Source organism: Microcaecilia unicolor, chromosome 1 (assembly GCF_901765095.1).
Source record: "Microcaecilia unicolor chromosome 1, aMicUni1.1, whole genome shotgun sequence".
Lineage (NCBI taxonomy): Eukaryota > Metazoa > Chordata > Amphibia > Gymnophiona > Siphonopidae > Microcaecilia > Microcaecilia unicolor.
The window spans coordinates 687,829,387-687,848,552 of NC_044031.1; the positions used below are offsets into that span (position 1 = coordinate 687,829,387).

Genomic DNA, 19,166 nt, shown 5'->3' on the forward strand with positions numbered 1-19,166 from the left:
GAATTTCTGGGTTTAATGTTGATGGCGGTCGGCAAATTGCTGAGTGCTGCCGGCTGAAGATCGGGCCTTGAGATTTCTCATCATACACCTGAGAGAGACTATCTGTATACCAGGGACTCTTCTCACTTTTTCCTGAAACTGTTCTTTCACTTGCTCATTAAGCTCAATCATCCTCATCAAGAAAAAGCTGCCTTATTTATTGTCCTTGTAGAACATTTGGGATGTTACTACTTTATCCTGGTGTTTTCTACTCTTTTTTTTTGTCCTCTACACACCTAATTTGGGAGGGGGGGGGGGGGGGAATACAGCAAATAAAAATATTCTTATTTGAAGAGACCCCTTGGTGGGCACTTTTTCCCCCAGGGTTTTTGAATGCTCTGCATCAGCCAGTAAAGGCCTTTTAACATTTTGCCTCCCTCATCCACAGGACCCTTTAGGGTTCTTTTTGGCCTGCTTTTCTCCTTTATATACTCATGTTCTATTGATATGATTTATTAATTTTATATACTGCTTAATACAGCCAGGGTTTTATTGGTCCAATAAAAGATTTAACCTCCAAAGCCCCAGTTAAAGTGATCAGGCCTAGTTTGTATGCAAGGTGTTCTAAAATTTCTTCTTACAGTTTTCATTTCAGTATAAGACACTAAATCTGCCTCAAATTACAATACTCTAATAGCCAAGAGGCAGACCAACTATATCCTTAAAGAGAAATCTCAGCTAGCACCTAGGACTGAAAGCTGTTACTTGTTCTACTCATCTATTTCATTTATTCATAGCAATATCACTGAACATATCTGTACTTGTAATCAAACTATTCTAGAACATTTCACATTTTAATTTCAACATATAATTCGTATTTAACTTGTTACCATTTTTGATGAAGAGAGAAGGGAAAACGGATTAAACATTTCCTCAAAAATACTGACAATGCTGCAAGATAATTCCAAAAGATACAAACAAGAACTGCATGCCTTTGATCAGAAGTCAGGCGTGAGCCCATTTTTGCAGCAGAAAAATTTCCCACCACCACCAACTGTCTGGGGGTGGAAATCTGGAAGCTGAATCATGTGTCCTGTACTCGTCCTCCATCCTTCCCTCATCCCCCTCCAAAAAATAACCTGATCAATATTTAAACACACTGCGACAAGCATTTGTCTAGAACGCCAGCCGTAACATTAAATAATCCACGCGTATTCTGTCCTACCTGCCATCGTTATACAAATAACGGCGCTATTCATTTATTCTCCATATAGCCAAACTGTTTAGTTTGCCTATATATTCTATAAAATTTGATAAAATGCCCTTGCTCCACCCTGGCTCTAAACAGATAGTGTGGAGGTGGTCAGGGAACTTTCAGTGGCACACTTTGTATATAGTGCTTCTGAAAATTCACAGACAGGACTTACCCGTATAGCTGGAAGCCATTATCCCCCAGATTCTATATAGCATGCCTAGAGATCTGCATTGAAATCAGCACGGATTCTATAACAACGATCATAACTTAATTGGCTTAACAAGATAATCAGCGTTGATAACATCTCTTAACAAGAAATAATGTGCACTAATTGGCACCGATTAGAATTTACATGCACAACTTGCTAAGCGTATTCTGTAACAAAGTGCGCTGAACTTCTAATGTGTTCAGGCAAAAAGGGGCATGGTCATGGGTGGAGAAATGAACGTTTCAAAGGCGTTCTGAAATTTACGTGCGTAATTATAGATTATGTCCCAGTGCACGTAACTCTATGCGCTGGGATTTACGCCATGTTTTCGCTGGTGTAAATGGATGCATGTAGTTGTAGGCGCTGAGATATCAACTAAGTATATTCTATAACTGGTGCTTTCAGCGCTGAATTTTTAGGTGCCATATATAGAATCTCATCCTATATGCGTAAGTCCTTTTGAATATCCAGCCCCAAATCTACAATACACACAAACATAAGTACACAATGATTTTGTAAAAACACAGCACCATAAGCAGCTAGAAATATCAACACAGCAAGATAACTAGGTTGCAATACCAAGAGATGCTGGCACATCTTTCACCTTTTTCCTCAGCAAAATAACTCCAGGAGCTTCGGGCAAAGAAACCACAAGGCTGATTATCAATTTATGAACGTATACGAAATTTATTTCTTTTTGAGTATAGAGCCTGTCATTCTGGATTTCTCCTACAGGCACTATACAGCAGAATACCTTTGGTAGCTAGGGCCCAAGTTTTTTTTTTTCCTGTTGGCTGAACCATTCAGAAATAGTCCTCAAACCCCCCAGTCCAAATGAATACAAAGATACTGTGAAAAAGGCAAATTTGCTACTCACAGATCTCATTTCTAGAGGTCACAAAAATGTGTCCCATTGATTTGGCAGTACTTTATTTACAGAGCTTGAAGGGTGGCAGTCCTGATATAAAATGACAAACAAACAATGAGCCATACTTCAGTTTTCTGAGGCAGAGAATAACTAGGGACTCATTTTTCATCACACTGGACCAAGTATAATGTACAAGAAATTCTCTTAATTGTAAGAGATTCAACCCAATGCCTAGGTAATAGGTGTGAGAAAGCAGCATATTACTCTTCATCAAGGAGGAGCAATCTTTCCCTGTTACAGGATCATAAGGAAACAAACAAACAAATACGTTTTACGGATGTAAATGTGCCTTTCAAAAGAACGGAAAACAGCATACAAAAAACCCCCCAAATATAACTAAATAGTTCATGGAACTATATGTAGAACAGAGTTTATCAGCTACAGCAGCAAACCCAAACATCTGCTGAGGTTTTCTGATACGAACTGAGGAAAAAAAAAATTGTGTGTCCATGTTCAATACCAAAAATTAACAAACAGATAACAAAACTCAAAATAAGAAGCTGAAAAGTGCACAATGAAATTGATAGTCTTGAATCAAGTATATATGGGAATATTTTGCTGCTGAGAAGATGAGAGGTATTAAAGTTTCTCCAATGCAGATCTGGCCTGGTGCTCCACGTAGAAGAGAATATAGGCCTTTGCTTTTACCACCGTCTCCTCCTCTGTCAGAGTTACAGTACTGTCATTGAAATGGAACCAGCGACCTTCATGAGCCGCATAAGCTGTGTAATGTCCAGAGCCCACACTGTTTATGAAATAAAAAGAGAGAACTCTATGAAAAGCCACACTAGTACCATTCTGTTTTATTACTAAATTGTTACCCTGTGAAAAATCCATGAGCTATACAAAATTAAGAATGTGGACAACTTAGCTCATTAAGCCTGCCATGAGTGGGAAAGAGTGGGGTAAAAATAAAAAAAATTACATTTAATTGTTTTTATGTTTAAGATTATTGTTTATGTATTTTAAAAATATATTTTTTAGTCCTTTGTTATTTGCACAACTTTTGTATATCATGCAGAACTCGTGGGTTGGATGGTATATAAAAAGGCTCATTTTCAAAGCGCATAGACCTACAAAGTTACACAGGTTACTATTAGGCTTATTTTCACAAGAGAAAAAAAGTCCAAAAAGCGGCACAAAGTGGAAGATGGACATTTTTTGAAAACATCCAAACCACTATTTTTGAAACACATTTTTAGACGTTTTTCTATGTAGTTCGTCTGCAGTGCACCCAAATCACAAAAGGGCGTATTGGGCCAGGATTTGGGTGTTCCGACAGCTTGGACGTTATTCTGCCAGAATGGAACAAAGCAAACACATCCAGGGTTAAAAGTTGGATGTTTTGGTCGGTTTCTCTTTCAATAATCACTAAGTCATAAAAAGGTGCCCTAAACGACCAGATGACCATTGGAGAGATTAAGGCATGACCCCCCAGTGGTCACTGACCCCCTCCTACCCCCCAAAGATGTGAAAGAAACAGTACTTACTAGCCTCTATGACTGCTTCAGATGTTATGGTCAGTCCTATTGGAGCAGCAAGAAGGTCCCTGAGTAACCTAGTGGTCAGTGCAGTGCACTGTACAGAAGGGGGACCCAGGCCCACATCCCCCCAAAAAACCACACCCCACTCGGTAAAAAGTACACTTCTTATCACGAACTAGCAGTAAATTACCATGCACTGCAAAGAGCAACTGCACAAAAAAGAAGAAAACCTCAGATCCCCATCTAGAGTGGTAGCTTCTAGCTCTAAAACTAGAAAGGGTGTTTACCTCAAAGGTTGAAAAAAACCCTCCTTCCTCTGCAGTTAGACAAATCTTAAATTATATTACTGTGAATATTTTTAATTTTTAAATTGAATTCCGTATTAAATCTTTAAAGCAGAGAGCTTAATGGCAAAGACTTGACTTGGTCCCACCGACGGTGGCCAGCGTGTTTCACTCATAGCTACATCAGGGTAAGTCAGGACCAATCATCGGTGTCAATTTAAACACCCAGTTGCTTCAAGGCCCACATCCCACTCTAAGTGGTACACTTGTGGAGGAAAGTGTGAACCCATCAAAAACCTACTGTACCCACATATAGGTGACACCTGCAGACATAAGGGCTATTATAGTGGTGTATAACTGGGTACAGTAGGTTTTTGTGGGGTAACTGTGAGATGTGTACATGGGACCTTTTATGTGAAGTCCACTGTAGTGCCCCCTAGGGTGTCTCACTGCTCTGCTGGGATGTCTGTGTGGCCAGTCTACTGACAATGCTGGCTCCTCCTACATCCCAATGGCTTGCCTTTGTGTGTTTTTCACTTCTTTTTTTTTTTTAATGATCACACAGAAAAAAAAAACGCACTGAGCACTAAACATCTAGGAAATGGCCCTTTTTGAAACAACAAGACTTTTCAGGTTCGAAAATGGCCAAGTTCGCCATTTGATTTTTGGACATTTTCAGCACCGGTATCTCATTAACAATATTTCCTACAGTTATGATATTTGCTACAGCTGACAAGCCACAACTGAGTTTAAATATATCATGTCAATTGCAGAATCAAATATTTCATGTCAAATATTTCATGTTTAATAATCACTTGATATATTAACTCAATCAATCTCAAGTGTGTCACTCAGGTGTCTCATTTACGACATGTGCTGCTGACATGCCAAAATAAAGCGAGATTGTAAAATATAACCATGAAGTATTGAAGAATCAGTATTAGTATTAATGCTTAATACCTGGTCTGAAAAAGCAGGTAAAGGCAGTTTATAAGCTTGAAATATTTTGGTGGCCCTCAGAGCTCTCTCAAACTCACACTGTGGCCCTTTACATGAAAAAGGCTGTGCAGATATGGGCTTACCTCCCTACATGGTGCTAAGCACCAACTACATCAAGGTGAACCTTTACAGAGTTGGTTTTCAAGCCTGACTCATAGAGGTGTAGAACTTAGTATTCAAGCAGGTTTTGTATAGGGCAAGTGAGAGGATCTAGGGCCATGCCCTCACACCAGATAGCAAACCTTCTTCCTTTAAAAGTATAACACCTCTTGGTGGAATCTTTTCTGGAAGTCAGTAGGATCCTGGAGACATCCTTGGGCAGTTGCAGAGATACAAATTCTATGATTTCAACATCCAGATCAGGAGGGCCAGGGACCGGAGGTTGGGGTGCAGAAATGACCCTCGCTCTGCATGAGTAGGTTCGGAAAGCAGTACAGTGTCCACGGACTCCAGAAGAAGAGGGATCCATATCTGCTTTGGCCTATAGGGCGTGATTAGGATCACAGTTCCCTGGTCCTGCTTGAGTTTCAGCAAAGTCTTACTTATGAGAGGGATGGGAGGATAGTCATACAGAAAACCCTCTCCCCCCAATCTAGGAGGAAGTCATCTGACACTAGTTTGTCGTGTGACCTGAGTCTAGAGCAATATTGGGGGACCTTGTTGTTGAGATGAGTGGTAAAGAGATCCACCAAAGGGGTGCCCCACTCTCAGAAGATCTCGCAGGCAACGCCCATGCTGAGAGACCACTAGTGCGGTTGCATCACCATGCTCAGCCTGTCCACCAGACTGTTGTCTTTCCCACCAGGTATGTGGCTCGGAGCACCATGTCATAATTGATGGACACTGCCACATCCCGACTGCTTCCTGGTAAGAGGTAAGATCCTGCACCACCCTCCCTGCTTGTTGACATACAACATGGCAACCTGGTTGTCTGTCTAAATGAGAACAATTTGGTTTAGCAGCCTATCTCTGAAAGCCTTTAGAGCATTCCAGATTGTCCATAATGCCAGGAGGTTGATCTGAAGCTCAGCCTCCTGAGCAGACCAGACCCCCCTGGGTGTGAAGCTTGTCTACATGCCCCCCCACCCCCCGAGCGCATGCATCCGTAGTCAGAACTTTCTGGGACGGACAAATTTGGAATGGGAATCCCAGGATCAAATTGGTTCAAAACATCCCCCAAAGGAGTGACTCTGGGGTAACCATGATGACATCCACAAGGTTCCCCATGGTCTGACACCATGGGTAAGCAGAGGTCCACTGGGCACTTCACAAGTGGAAGCAAGCCATGGGAGTGACATGCACTGTGGAAGCCATGTGGCACATCCAACTCAACATCTGACGAGCTGTGACCTGCTCTGAACCTGAGTGACAATTGCAATGAGGGCATTCGTGGCCGGGAGACAACAGGCATCGCTCTTGCCTCCTACGAAAAGGTATTTTGGGGGGGGGGGGGGGGGTCAGGTCTCCACTTGACCATCAGGTCTGTTTCTGGGAGGCCTGGCCTAGCTTGGAGGTGGGAGGAACCTTGTTTTATTTTTTTAATTTTAAATATTTTTAATTAAACCTGGGGAATTCTTGCTACAGCATTTTGTTTCCTCTAATGTCAACTTTTCTGTCAGTGCTTGAACCAATCATCACTCAGGCACTGACAGAAAAGTTGACATTTTGTGCGCAGAGCTGTAAATTTGCTGTGATCTTAGCACGGCATGAATTTGCATGCTCATTATTTTGAGCATGCCACCACAATTTTTCAGCGACAGATTTGCGGTACATTTTCTCTCTACTGCAAATCATTGAGCATCAGGCCCTCAGTCTTTTTCTCTCCACGGAACAATGAAGATTTCTCTTCAGTTGCAGTGTGAAGAAACAATTTTTTTTTCTGTTTTTGTGCCTTCCTGCCCCACAGTTTGTGAGTAGCACAGGGCTTTTGTCATATTTCTCTCCCTTTACCTTCCCATTTTTCTTAGGGATTTTGGCTCTTTTTTACTTTTTCTCCATGGCTCATGGCCATTTTGGACCTGAGCTCCCACACAAGTTCTCCTCAGATTACCAGAAGGGGGGGGATTTTTTATTTATTTTTTTATTTGCCCGCCCTCCACCATTGAGCCATTTGATTTTGCTGCAGCTATCTTCCCTGTAATGTCCCAGAAACCTGCCAGTGGGTTTAAGAAGTGCACAGACTGACCCACATGACATGCCTAGAGACTCATGATTGCACCTCACACACTTTAACATGTCCTCTTTGTGCTCAAATGCAGAAGAGAGATCAGAAGTCTAGAAAAGTGGTGCATGAAAGACTTTCTTGAACCCAGAAATCGATCCATCAACATCAGCATTGAGAGCATCAGTTCCCATAGCTTCTGGAGCTGCGACAGACACTGGTGATGAATCGACAATGCGGAAGTCTCCACTTGCCTCAGCATCAAGTGCCTGTAGCGCCTCGGGCTAAGCATCCTCAGACCTGACACCGAGAAAGCGAGTGGATTCTGTGTTGTCCTCGTCGGCACCAAGGGAAGGCGAAGGACTGCCAGAACTGGTCCTCCTTGAGGCACGGTGCCAGGAACTCTAGGTCATCAGGAAAGCCAGTGCTGGGCAGACTTCTACGGTCTATGCCTTATCGAGGCTGAATAGATTTGGATGGGCTGGAGTGGAGCTATTCAGGGGCTTTGACAACAACTTCAGAAATCTTAGAACAAGACCAGTGCCGGGCAGACTTCTACGGTCTATGCCCTAAAAAAGGCAAGGATAAATCAAGATCAGGTACACATATGATGTATCACCTCATATCATATGCAATGACTTATCATATCGGGCAGGCTGGATGGACCATTCAGGTCTTTATCTGCCATCATCTATTATGTTACTATGCATGTTTAATCTATGCCCTCTCATTCCAGAGTTTCCTTTCAACTAAGAGACTCACCTCCTGGGCATCCATAGCACTGAAGTATTTAAATGTGTCTATCATATTTCCCCTCTGCCACCTTTCTTCCAAAGTATACGTATTGAGATCTTGAAGTCCGTCCCTTACCACTTACCATTTTAGTAGCCACCCTCTGGACCCACTTCATCCTCTTTGTTTCTTTTTGAAGTACAGTCTCTAGAATTTCACACAGTAGTCTCACCAGAGACTTACACAGAGGCATTATCACCTTCTTCCTGCAGGCCATTCCTCTTCCTATACACCCAAGCATCTTTCTGTCCAAGTGCCGTTTTTATCTTAAACGTAATCACAATTTTTTTTCTACTACATATGGTACCTGATTCAAAAGCATAGGAAAGACTAGCATCTGTTTTGCTAGTAGGTACAACTGCTATAAGTAGCTGTGGGATATTTTAATACAGAATGTGAAAAGTACTGAGCATCTATCTACAGGCTGGACATCTTGGTTTTCAAAGCTTTCATTGTAGTCAAACCAGTGCACACGCAGTATCTTGGGAGACAAAATGGATGCTGTTAAGGAGCACTTACCCTGATCCATGATGAACAACAACGGCCGCAAGGTCATAGAGACAGCTTTCTGGGCCACTGTTTTCTGGCTGCAGTTCAAAAGTAAGAGAAACAGTCAATAGTATGGTATGTTGTTATTTGAATATTTTTACTGCTGTAATTGTCTATTGCTTATGTTTGACTTATTCTTGCTGTACACTGACTCATTTATTTTCAGCACTTGATAATACCACAAATGATCGGTGACTATGCGGTTTATACAATTTCTATTACAGGTACTTTGCACTGTCCGTAATGGGCTGACAATCTAAGGGCCCCTTTTACCAAGCTGCAGCAAAGGGGGACTGGCATTGGCGTCGGTGCGTGTTTTACATGCGCGCCGTGGCCCCCCTTTTACCGCAGTTGGTAAAAGAGAAGGTCTCGCTTTCCTGGAGGAAAAGGCCGGGTGGCAAGTAAAGCACTTGCTGTGCGGTCATTTGGGGGGGGGGGGGGGGGGGGGGGGGGAGCCCTTACCGCCACCCATTGAGGTGGCAGTAAGGGCTCCCGCACTAACCCAATGGTAACCGGGCAGCACACGGCACTGCCCAATTACCGCCGGGTACAGTCCAGTCCTACACAAATAGATAAATTTTTGTAGCGCCGGAAGTGACGGCACGATAGGAGTAGAAAGTACCACCAGGCTGCTGCAGTAGCCTGGCGTTTCTTCCATTGTAGCGCGCGGTAAGCCCACATTGGGCTTACTGTAAGCCACTTAGTAAAAGGAGCCCTAAGTTATATATTGTACCTGGGGCACTAGAAGGCTAAATGACTTGCCCAGGGTCACACGGAGCTGCAGAGGGAATTGAATCTGGTTCTCTAGGATATCAACCCACAGCAGCAGGACTTAAACCCGTTTCCCCAGGTCTGCAACCCGCTGCACTAACCATTAGGCCATTCCTCCAGTGAATTCCTTCAAAAAGGCAGTAAATAAATCCAAAATAAATAAATACATTAAAAAAGTAGAAATCCATCAAAATAGCACACTGGATATCACACCTTTTTATACAAAGCACACATACTTTCTTCATGAAGGAGAGGCTACTTACTAATGTCTCATTTCAAAAAAATATAACAGTTCCTGCTGAACAGTTTCCTAAATTCTTGCTTTCTAGTCAAACGCACCAAGCCAATGTCTGGCCCAGCAACTTTCGCCTTCACCCTGCCAAAGTGGAGGAGTAGCCCAATAGTGCAGTAAGCTGAGGACCTGGGTTCAATTCCTACTGTGGCTCCTTGTGATCCTGGCAAGTCACTTAACCCTCCATTGCCCCAGTTATATAAACTTTGATTGTGAGCCCACTAGTGAAAGTACCTGCATATGATAAACGTAAAACCCTTTGGTTCAAATCCATAACCCTTTATCCTTTTACTCCTATGAAATTCTCTATTTGTGACCCACTGACTGAAAAGGTACCAAAGGTGGGGTATGTGACTTGTTAAATCCAGCATTGGGGGAACCGAGGCTAATGCCGAACAGACTTCTACGGTTTGTGTCCTGCAAACAGCAAAAGACAGGTGAGGCTTCAGCAACTCCAGTGTTGTACATCACTTTATTGTCTCAGGCTGCAAGTAAGGGTGCTGAGCATCTCGGGGGGGAGGGAGGGAGAAGGAGGGAAAGACATCTTGACTGGTAAGTTGAACACTGTCAGCAAATCTTGTGGATGATATACGGTTATAATCAAGACTCCACGTTTGGCTGCCTATGTGCTTGGCATGGTGGAGACTTGACAACCAATGTTTAAGCATGTGTGGCTGGGGCCCACACAGAGTGGTGGGTACAGCTCTGGCCAACTTGTCGGGCAGAATGGATGGACCACGCGGGTCTTTATCTGCCATCATTTACTGTTACTGAATGTTTATACCACTACTACTACTACTACTTAACATTTCTAGAGCGCTACTAGGGTTACGCAGCGCTGTACAAAATAAACAAAGAAGGACAGTCCCTGCTCAAAAGAGCTTACAATCTAAAGAACGAAATGTCAAGTTGGGGCAGTCTAGCTTTCCTGGGTAGAGGTGTAGAGGTTAGTTGCCGAAAGCGACATTGAAGAGGTGGGCTTTAAGCAGAGATTTGAAGATGGGCAGGGAGGGGGCCTGGCGTATGGGCTCGGGGAGTTTGTTCCACGCGTGGGGTGAGGCGAGGCAGAAAGGGCGGAGCCTGGAGTTGGCGGTGGTGGAGAAGGGTACTGAAAGGAGGGATTTGTCTTGAGAGCGGAGGTTACGGGTAGGAACGTAAGGGGAGATGAGGATTGAGAGGTAAGGAGGGGCTGCAGATCGAGTACATTTGTAGGTTAGTAGCAGAAGCTTGAATTGAATGCGGTACCTGATCGGAAGCCAATGAAGTGACTTGAGGAGAGGGGTGATATGAGTGTATCGGTTCAGGCGGAATATAAGACGTGCAGCAGAGTTCTGAACGGACTGAAGGGGGGATAGGTGGCTAAGTGGGAGACCAGTGAGGAGTAGGTTGCAGTAGTCAAGGCGAGAGGTAACGAGAGAGTGAATGAGAGTTCGAGTGGTGTGCTCAGAGAGGAAAGGGCGGATTTTGCTAATGTTATAGAGGAAGAAGCGACAGGTCTTGGCTATCTGCTGGATATGCGCAGAGGAGAGGGAGGAGTCGAAGATGACACCACAAGACAGAGGGATATCAACTGCATAATCCTGCAAAATTTCAACCTCAGGTATAGACTAATTATGTCTTTAAAAAATGAGAAACATTTATCAATAAAAAAGAAATTAATCCCAAAAATTACCTATCCCTCTTTAGGTGTCTGCAGTTTTTTGGCTGTAGAATACGAGAAACATCAAATTTGTGAAAAAAAAAATTGCACAGTCAAATTCTTTTGATCTTATAGTACACAAAATTTTCAAACATGAAGACTACCCCTATAAACTTTTAAAGCCTCTCGATCTGTTATCCCACTTTTAGTACCTTTTCTCTCAGCGGGTCACATTTAATAACATTTAGCAACCTGGTGTACAAGTTAATCTAAAGTACAGACCATAACAATACAACACTCTCGGTGCCAGACTGAGACAGTGGTATGAGGCGTCAGTAATAGTGTCTCCACTAGAATATGCAATAACTAGCATACAAAAGTAAATGAATTACACTATAAATATGTAAACTGCTTTGACTGTAACCACAGAGAGAAAGTATATCAAATCCAATCCCTTTTCCCCCCGTTTGTAAATCCAGTTCCACTAATTGCTTTGACCAAATTCTCTAGCTCAATGATGCATGAGAGGAAAAAAATGTTCTCTGATTTCTTTTTAAATGCACTACTTAGTAACTTCATGGCATATCTCATAGTATATTGTTTTTGAAAGGCTAAAGAACTGATTTGTTACCTCTTCAACTCAATTTATAGACCTCGCTAATATTCATTTTATTTCAATCCATCCATGTGTATACCATTCTCCGTGGCAAAATCTGATTGTACAGAATGCTGTACAACAAACAAAATATCCATAAAAATATAACAGAACAGTAATGATCATAAAAATACACACATTAAAAGGACTGTACCTAATGTAGGCAATCACTTTACTCGTTATATCAAACTATATCAAAACGTGAAAACGGGCTACTTTTGGAATGGGGGGGGGGGGTTTCCGAGCCCCCCCCCCGAAGTCGGCGCCGCCCCGCCCCACCTCCCCCGGAGTCGCCGCCGCCGCCCCTCCACCCGGCTCGAGCAGCACTGTAAACTTACATCACCACGCAGCAGCAGGCACATCAGCAAAGCTGCCGTCAGGGCGGGCTTCCTTCTCTGCCTGTGTCCCACCCTCGTGTGACGTAACGTTGGCGAGGGCGGGACAAAGGCAGATAAGGAAGCCCGACGGCAGCTTTGCTGATGTGCCTGCTGCTGCGTGGTGATGTAAGTTCACAGTGCTCGGGCCAGATGGAGGGGCGGCGGTGACTCCGGGGGAGGGGAGGAGGGGGAGCGGTTCCGACGTCTGCAGCATGCCAGTAGAGACTTCCCTCTCTGTCCCGCCCCCGTCATCACGTATTGACACGGGGGCGGGGCAGAGAGGGAAGTCTCTACTGCACATTTGCGAGTGAGTACGGTCACTCGCCGTTTATATGTTTGATAAGCAGGAGATTGTATGGAGTTATAAGAAGGTAAGAATAGCCATACTGGATCAGATCAATGGTCCACCTAGCACAGTATCCTGTTTCCAACAGTGGCCAACCCAGGTCACAAGTACCTGGTAGAAACCCAAATAGGCATATGGAGGCAGTTTACTTCAAGTGGTCACCCCCAGCTAAAGCTAAAGACAAGATGCGTCAGTAGAAAAGAAAGCAATGAAAGGGAAATGGGACTTGATATACTGCCTTTCCGAGGTTTTTGCAACTACATTCAAAGCGGTTTACATATATTCAGGTACTTATTTTGTACCAGGGACATCTTAGCAATAGTTTTGTGTCATCTGCAAATGATTTCCAGATCATTTATAAATACGTTAAATAGCACTGGTCCCAGTACAGATCTCTGGACACTCCATTATTCACCCTCTTCCAAGAGAGATAGCCTTTCAGTTCTACCCTCTGTTTTCTGTCCAATAACCAATTCCTTATCCACAATAGAACGTTGCTTCCTATCCCACGATTTTTAAATTTTCTCAGGAGTCTCTCATAAGGAACTTTGTCCAAAAGTTTCAGAAAACATAGATACACTACATCAACTGGCTTACCTTTATCCACATGTTTATTCACACCTTCAAAGAAATGAAGCAAATTGGTGAGGCAAGACTTCCCTTGGCTGAACCCATGCTGTCTCTGTCCCATTAAACCATGTTTATTTATGTGTTCCTAATTTTATTCTTTATAATAGTTTCCACTATTTTACCCAGCATCAACGTCAGGCTTACTGGTCTATAATTTCCTGGAGGTCACCAAGGAACTCTTTTTAAAAATCGGTGTCACATTGGCCACCCTCCAATCTTCAGGTACTACAGATGACTAACAATAGGTTACAGATTACTAACAGCAGATTAGCAATTTCATGTTTGAGTTCTTTCAGTACCCTTGGATGCATGCCATCCAGTCCAGATGATATACTACTCTTTAATTTGTCGATTTGGCTCAGTACATTTTCCAGGTTCACAGACATTTCTTTCAGCAAAGAATTCATTCACTTTCTCTGCTATGGCCTTGTCCTCCCAGAGTGCCTCTTTTGCACCCTCATGATCTAACGGTCCCACGGATTCCCTTGCAGGCTTTCTGCTTCTGATGTAAGTGAAAAAGTTGTTACCTCTGCGGCCAGTTTCTCTTCATATTCTCTTTTAGCCTTCTTTATCAATAAACAAGAGATTGCATGGAGATGTACTCAATTGCAACAACTAAATATCTCCAACAATGTGTTTTATATATATATATATATATATATATATATATAGCCTTCAGTGCTCCTCATGGAAAAGGAGGGAAAAAGCCTCAAATACCTCCAGATCTGACCAAAGTCTACATGAGCTTTCAAATCATCGTAGGCATAAAAAAAGACCTTCCCTCTAATATTTTAATTTCAAAATCAATATAATTTTTAAAAAATCATCTTAGGAGCTGAATATCAAGCATCAATAAAGCATAAACCATCTTTATCTCCAAAATATATATATCCTTGTCCACTCACACAGACTTTATCACAGCCACAGTATAAGGCCCCCCTCCCAGACAACCGTTCCAATCAATCTGTTTAGATTGGGGGGGGGGGGGGGGGGCGGAAACCATGTCTTCACTTTCAAACTCCCTCACTCCAAGCACTTGCAGTACGGCCCCTTGACAGTGGTAGCCGATGTGGCTCCCTAAGCTTTGCCAGCTGAGAAATGGCAGGACTATGAGCCACCAATGCTGGCACAATCAGCATGTTCAGTTCTTGTGGGATCACATCTACCACCAAAAACATTTTCTGTTCTAGCCATGCCACAGACACAATTTAATCTGATGCTTCACAATGGGAGCAGAGACACTTAAGAGGTAAAAAAAAAAAAAAAAAATCAAAGGCACCTAAAAATATTTTCTGTTCTTTGCTGCATTATACACTTTGGCAGTGGTTTTAAAAAAAAAAAAAGAGAGGTTTTCAATAGAAGTACTTATTAATAGATGCTGTACCTCTAGCAAATAGCACTTCATATCCAAATCCCGCAGAGGAAAGTCTACATAGGTATCAATCTTATTTCGCAGATATGCTGTCCAGTGAAATCGTTTCAAGTGTAAGCATAGCACCTGCATAAAGAAAATTATAGGAATCATGGTTATACAAAATAAAAAGTCATGTCAGTCTCTAAGCATAAAAGGCGATTCAACTTGAAGACAGGGTTCATGTACACAGCACTTTTATTTATGTGAGCAATTGTTCATACCACCTTGCAAAATCCGATGACCAGCTACAAGACTGTCTATGGTAAAATTAGACAAGATAGGATCAGAACAGCTTGTGTGTTTCCACTGAGTGAACAGCACAGAGAGCCATCTTTGAAAAGCTATCTTGTTGCACCCTGACAAGTATCACCTACATTTTATTGTCTGCGAGATGCACTCACGCAAGTGTCCCTAAATACACTTTCTAGGATTCAGCTGCATTCAGCCTTCCTTAATTACTTTATTGTTATCCCTATTCTTCCACTTAACCAATCATACAATAATCAGCTAAGAGATCCTGGACTTAGGATTTTTCTTAACCTCTCTCCAAAGCAGCAAGAGCCCATGGCAGCCACTGAGAGTGACGCTGGCACAGGTAGGAGCAAATGGGATTGTAAGGTAGGCCTTGGAGGTGGGTGGGCCTATGCATAGGTGGGTAAGGCAGTACGGGGGGCGAGTGTGATGGTGGTGCCCTGACATTTGGGCAGGAGGGAGGGAGCAGAGCCTGAATTACCAATGGAAGGTTGGTTAATCAGAACTGTACTACAAGTCAAATGTTTGCAGTGCTGGCACCAAAGTCTAAGAAAATGAGTTTCCTTATGAGTAACAGATTGCAAGCGGATAAAAACGGAAGTGTAGCAAGTGAAGTTAATCTAGTGTTAGCCTGGGTCAAATTAAAACCCAAATTAGGTAATATGTTGCCAGTCTCTCATACTGGTAATGAAAGCAGGTTTCAATTTCAGTGCGACCGATAATCATCATGCCTAGAAAAAGCAACATTAATATCACAAAGAGCTCTGTATAAACAATGCCATTGTAAAGTTACAGCACTGGTTGTTAACCTGGTTGGAGATCTCCCAACCACTGTTTTTTAGGCTATCCACAATGAATATACATGAGACCACTAGGGTGACTGGGGGTTCTCCAAGGACTAGGTTGAGGTCTGCTTAGTTACACTATTTGCACTCATATCTGTGGATCCCATTGTGGGAGCTGCAAGCTCACCCATCTACTATTTCTTCACAGCTACTGTTCTATTTTTATTTTTTAGTCCCTGAAGTGGGTTGTACACAATGAACTAGGCTCTCTGAGTTCACTTTGAGTTGCATCTTTCAAGAGCAACATTTGAAGAGCTGATCATCTGTTCCATGAAGGACTTTGCATGTTAGAGTTGACCAAATCATAGGAGCCAACTCTGTGGGTGCTTGAGCACCCCCAATATCGAGAAAACCCCTTGCATGTGTCCAGGGAGGGATTATTTCCATTGGGCTTAGCACCCCCAATAATTTTGAAAAGTTGGCTCCTATGGACCAAATTGTTCCAGCCGTCCCCAGGGCTCTCAGGATATTAACACTAACCTTTGGTAACTTCTGAATCCAAAATTTTTTGGTGGATTTTTGTTTCTTTTTACATCTGTGGCACATGTACAGCTCTGTCTCATCTAGCTCTTCCAGATCTGTGAAACTGCGAAGGCAATCTTAAAGAAAACAATTAAAATAAAAATCAGTGGGCGACACATGTATATGTTTAGGGCTTCTGGTTTTAGGTGCTTATATAATTTAAAGCAATTTTAGAGCTTTATGTAGATGCGTTAAAAAAAAAAATTGGTGCTCTTCCTGGTTTTTATACCACCAACCTGACCTCATTACTATCTCCTCCCACCAGCCCATCTCCACCATAGAAGGAATCAGACAAAAGGAATGAGAGGTTCCAATGGCAGGAACAGAGCAGAGGAAGATCAGAGCAGATAAAGGCATAAAAAACTCAGGCAGCAAGGGAGGGCATAGAAAATACTGGGGGAACAGTGCTTATCCAAAAAAAAAAAAATATATATATATATATATATATACTTTTTCACCAACGGTGTTTTATCAGAATTTCACTTTATGTTGAAATATGCTTACTGGTATATAATTCCATACAGAGAATTTCACTTTAAACTCAAATGAAAGTCCTACTTATTCTCACAACAGAGAAGATTCTCAGTTACAACTCAATGACACTGTCCAACCAGCCAGGATCAGGATGCTCACAAACCAAGTTCCTGAGGACCCACAGTCTGAGGCTCCTGGGGGCCAACACGGTTAGCAGGGTTTAGTTCTCAAATGCTCTTGGATATAAAGGGATCTGTTAGCATCTTACCCCGGAGAGTGCACGTTTGTCCATTCTCTTGGCCCTTAGTACGTTTATTTCTAAACTGACTTGGAATATCTAGTGAAAGATCTGAAAAAGCATACAAAAGACTACAATATTACATTATGTACAATGAACAAATGAAATAAATGCAAAACCTATTAAAATCCTGACATTCACAGAAATGTAATTTTTGGACCAGTGACTACAAAACAGAACTGTATGAATGCCACTTATTCTCTGAAAACCTCAACACATATATTCCCAATTTTAACTTGTTTTTGTTAGCTTTGAATTGTTTAAATCATTTGACAGTTTATTTCCTTTTGAATTCCAAAGGTTTAGGATTAAAGTGTGCAAAAGTGTACAAGATAAAATCAAACTTTTTTCTCTCTGTAAGCTAAAAATCTTACATTTTCTGATTACTTGGACAGATGACCAGTTAAGAGACTGGAGATCTATACCATGATTAACAAAACCTTGTCACATAAAAAAAACCCCAAACAAAACAAAAGAATAAACCACACCATCTTACCCAGGAAAGGATCAAACTTTTTAGATTCTGTTCCGCATATTAAGCAATTAACTTCATTCTGAAGAATGCCTCCAAATATAGAGGTGACAACAGTAGATGATCCATTTCTAAAGAAAACAGAAAAACTCATTTTTAAATTGCACTTTGTTTTCAAATTAAAGAAAAGCTTAGCAAAAAAAAAAAAAACAGCTTGCATTTTTTGCTAAGCTGATTTTTTTTTTCTGGGCTTCCAGCTCAAATCAAAAACTGGCTTCTATAAGGCCCAATCATGGGTCTTCATAGTACATATTCCTCTCTTAACTGAGCCTGGTCACGGTAGCTATAGCCTCAGTCAGGAGCCATAAACTGCAGCTCTCTGGAACCTGGAAAACATGATCTCAAGAATGGCCTCTAGATGTCGCTGTTGAGAATGGATAAAACTTTTCTCACAGAGATTGTGAATATCTCTCCACAGCATCCCCAGTCTTGGGATTGGAAGATATGACCTGGCAATCAAACCGAGGTCCTCTGCATGCCAACACACAGCACTGTCATTCAGGCTAGCAGCAGAGAGGATTTTGTCTTTTTAATTTATGACATTTATATGTGGGAAATCAGTATTCAATTCACAATATGAATATACAACATATTCTTATAGCAATAACACAAATAAGAGGACATCTTCATGAAGATAACGAAGCATCTACAAAATAATACTGCTAATTATATCCAAGCTGAAAAATGGCACAGCTATGAGTTAAATGTACACTTTAAGGATGTCAAAATAGATTCTTACATGCAACATTTGCTGCTTGAAGATATGCCAGAATTTTCTTGCAAAAGTACAGAGCAGTTCACACCATTGTTGCCACCTTGAAGCTCCAAATGTAAATGGTCTAAAAGATATCGCATAAATTCGTGAGCATCCTGTTGTTGGTATCCCCTGAAAGGGAAAGCAGAATTAAACCGTGCATGCCGAAAATCAGATCTGCCAAAAAGAAAACAGAGCTAAATATTATTGGTTCCAAACTAAAATAATAATAATAATAATAATTTTCAAGGCAATTTCTTGCCACTTAACCTAGACTGGGTAAACCATCCTGCACATCTTTTATAACATTGCTCTAACTTAAAGCTTTAAAGTGGGGAAAAAAAGCAAGACACAGGGATAAGAATGAAGAGAGACTGAGGATGCTCCATGTACACTGGGACTAAGAAAATAGGTAGGGTAGCCTTAGGCCCTGGCCTAAAATGAGAAGTCAGAAATTAAAATAAAACAATTTGTTCTAAAAGCTTAGGCACTGTTGCTCTACCCTGTTGCAGTTACCATTCTCATTGAGCATCACATCCCATGGTGATGTAGAGTGCTCTCATAAACTAGTGCTTAGTTTCATCCCAGCTGCACACCACTAGAATGTTACCCTTTTCACTTTTAACACTTTAGGGCACAGGTTCCAACGTGTTCTTCCATTCCCACACCAATCTACATCATGTCTAGTTCCAGGCTATTCCTTTCTGCAGTCTAATGCTTTCAGCG

At 42.0% G+C, this 19,166-nt stretch overlaps 1 protein-coding gene across 3 annotated transcripts in view; it reads right to left on the reverse strand.

Moving 5' to 3' along the window:
* Positions 1-1,596: 1,596 nt before the first annotated feature.
* Positions 1,597-19,166, reverse strand: part of USP3 (ubiquitin specific peptidase 3) — an 85,356-nt gene continuing 67,786 nt past the window's right edge. For all 3 annotated transcript variants that reach the window (XM_030188221.1, XM_030188227.1, XM_030188236.1), the window contains 7 exons: positions 18,426-18,572; positions 17,651-17,757; positions 17,125-17,205; positions 16,341-16,459; positions 14,734-14,847; positions 8,610-8,677; positions 1,597-3,115 (listed from right to left, as the gene is read on the reverse strand). In XM_030188221.1, coding sequence (XP_030044081.1) covers positions 2,950-3,115; positions 8,610-8,677; positions 14,734-14,847; positions 16,341-16,459; positions 17,125-17,205; positions 17,651-17,757; positions 18,426-18,572 — 802 coding nt within the window. In that variant the 3' untranslated portion in view covers positions 1,597-2,949. The remainder of the gene's footprint in view (positions 3,116-8,609; positions 8,678-14,733; positions 14,848-16,340; positions 16,460-17,124; positions 17,206-17,650; positions 17,758-18,425; positions 18,573-19,166) is intronic.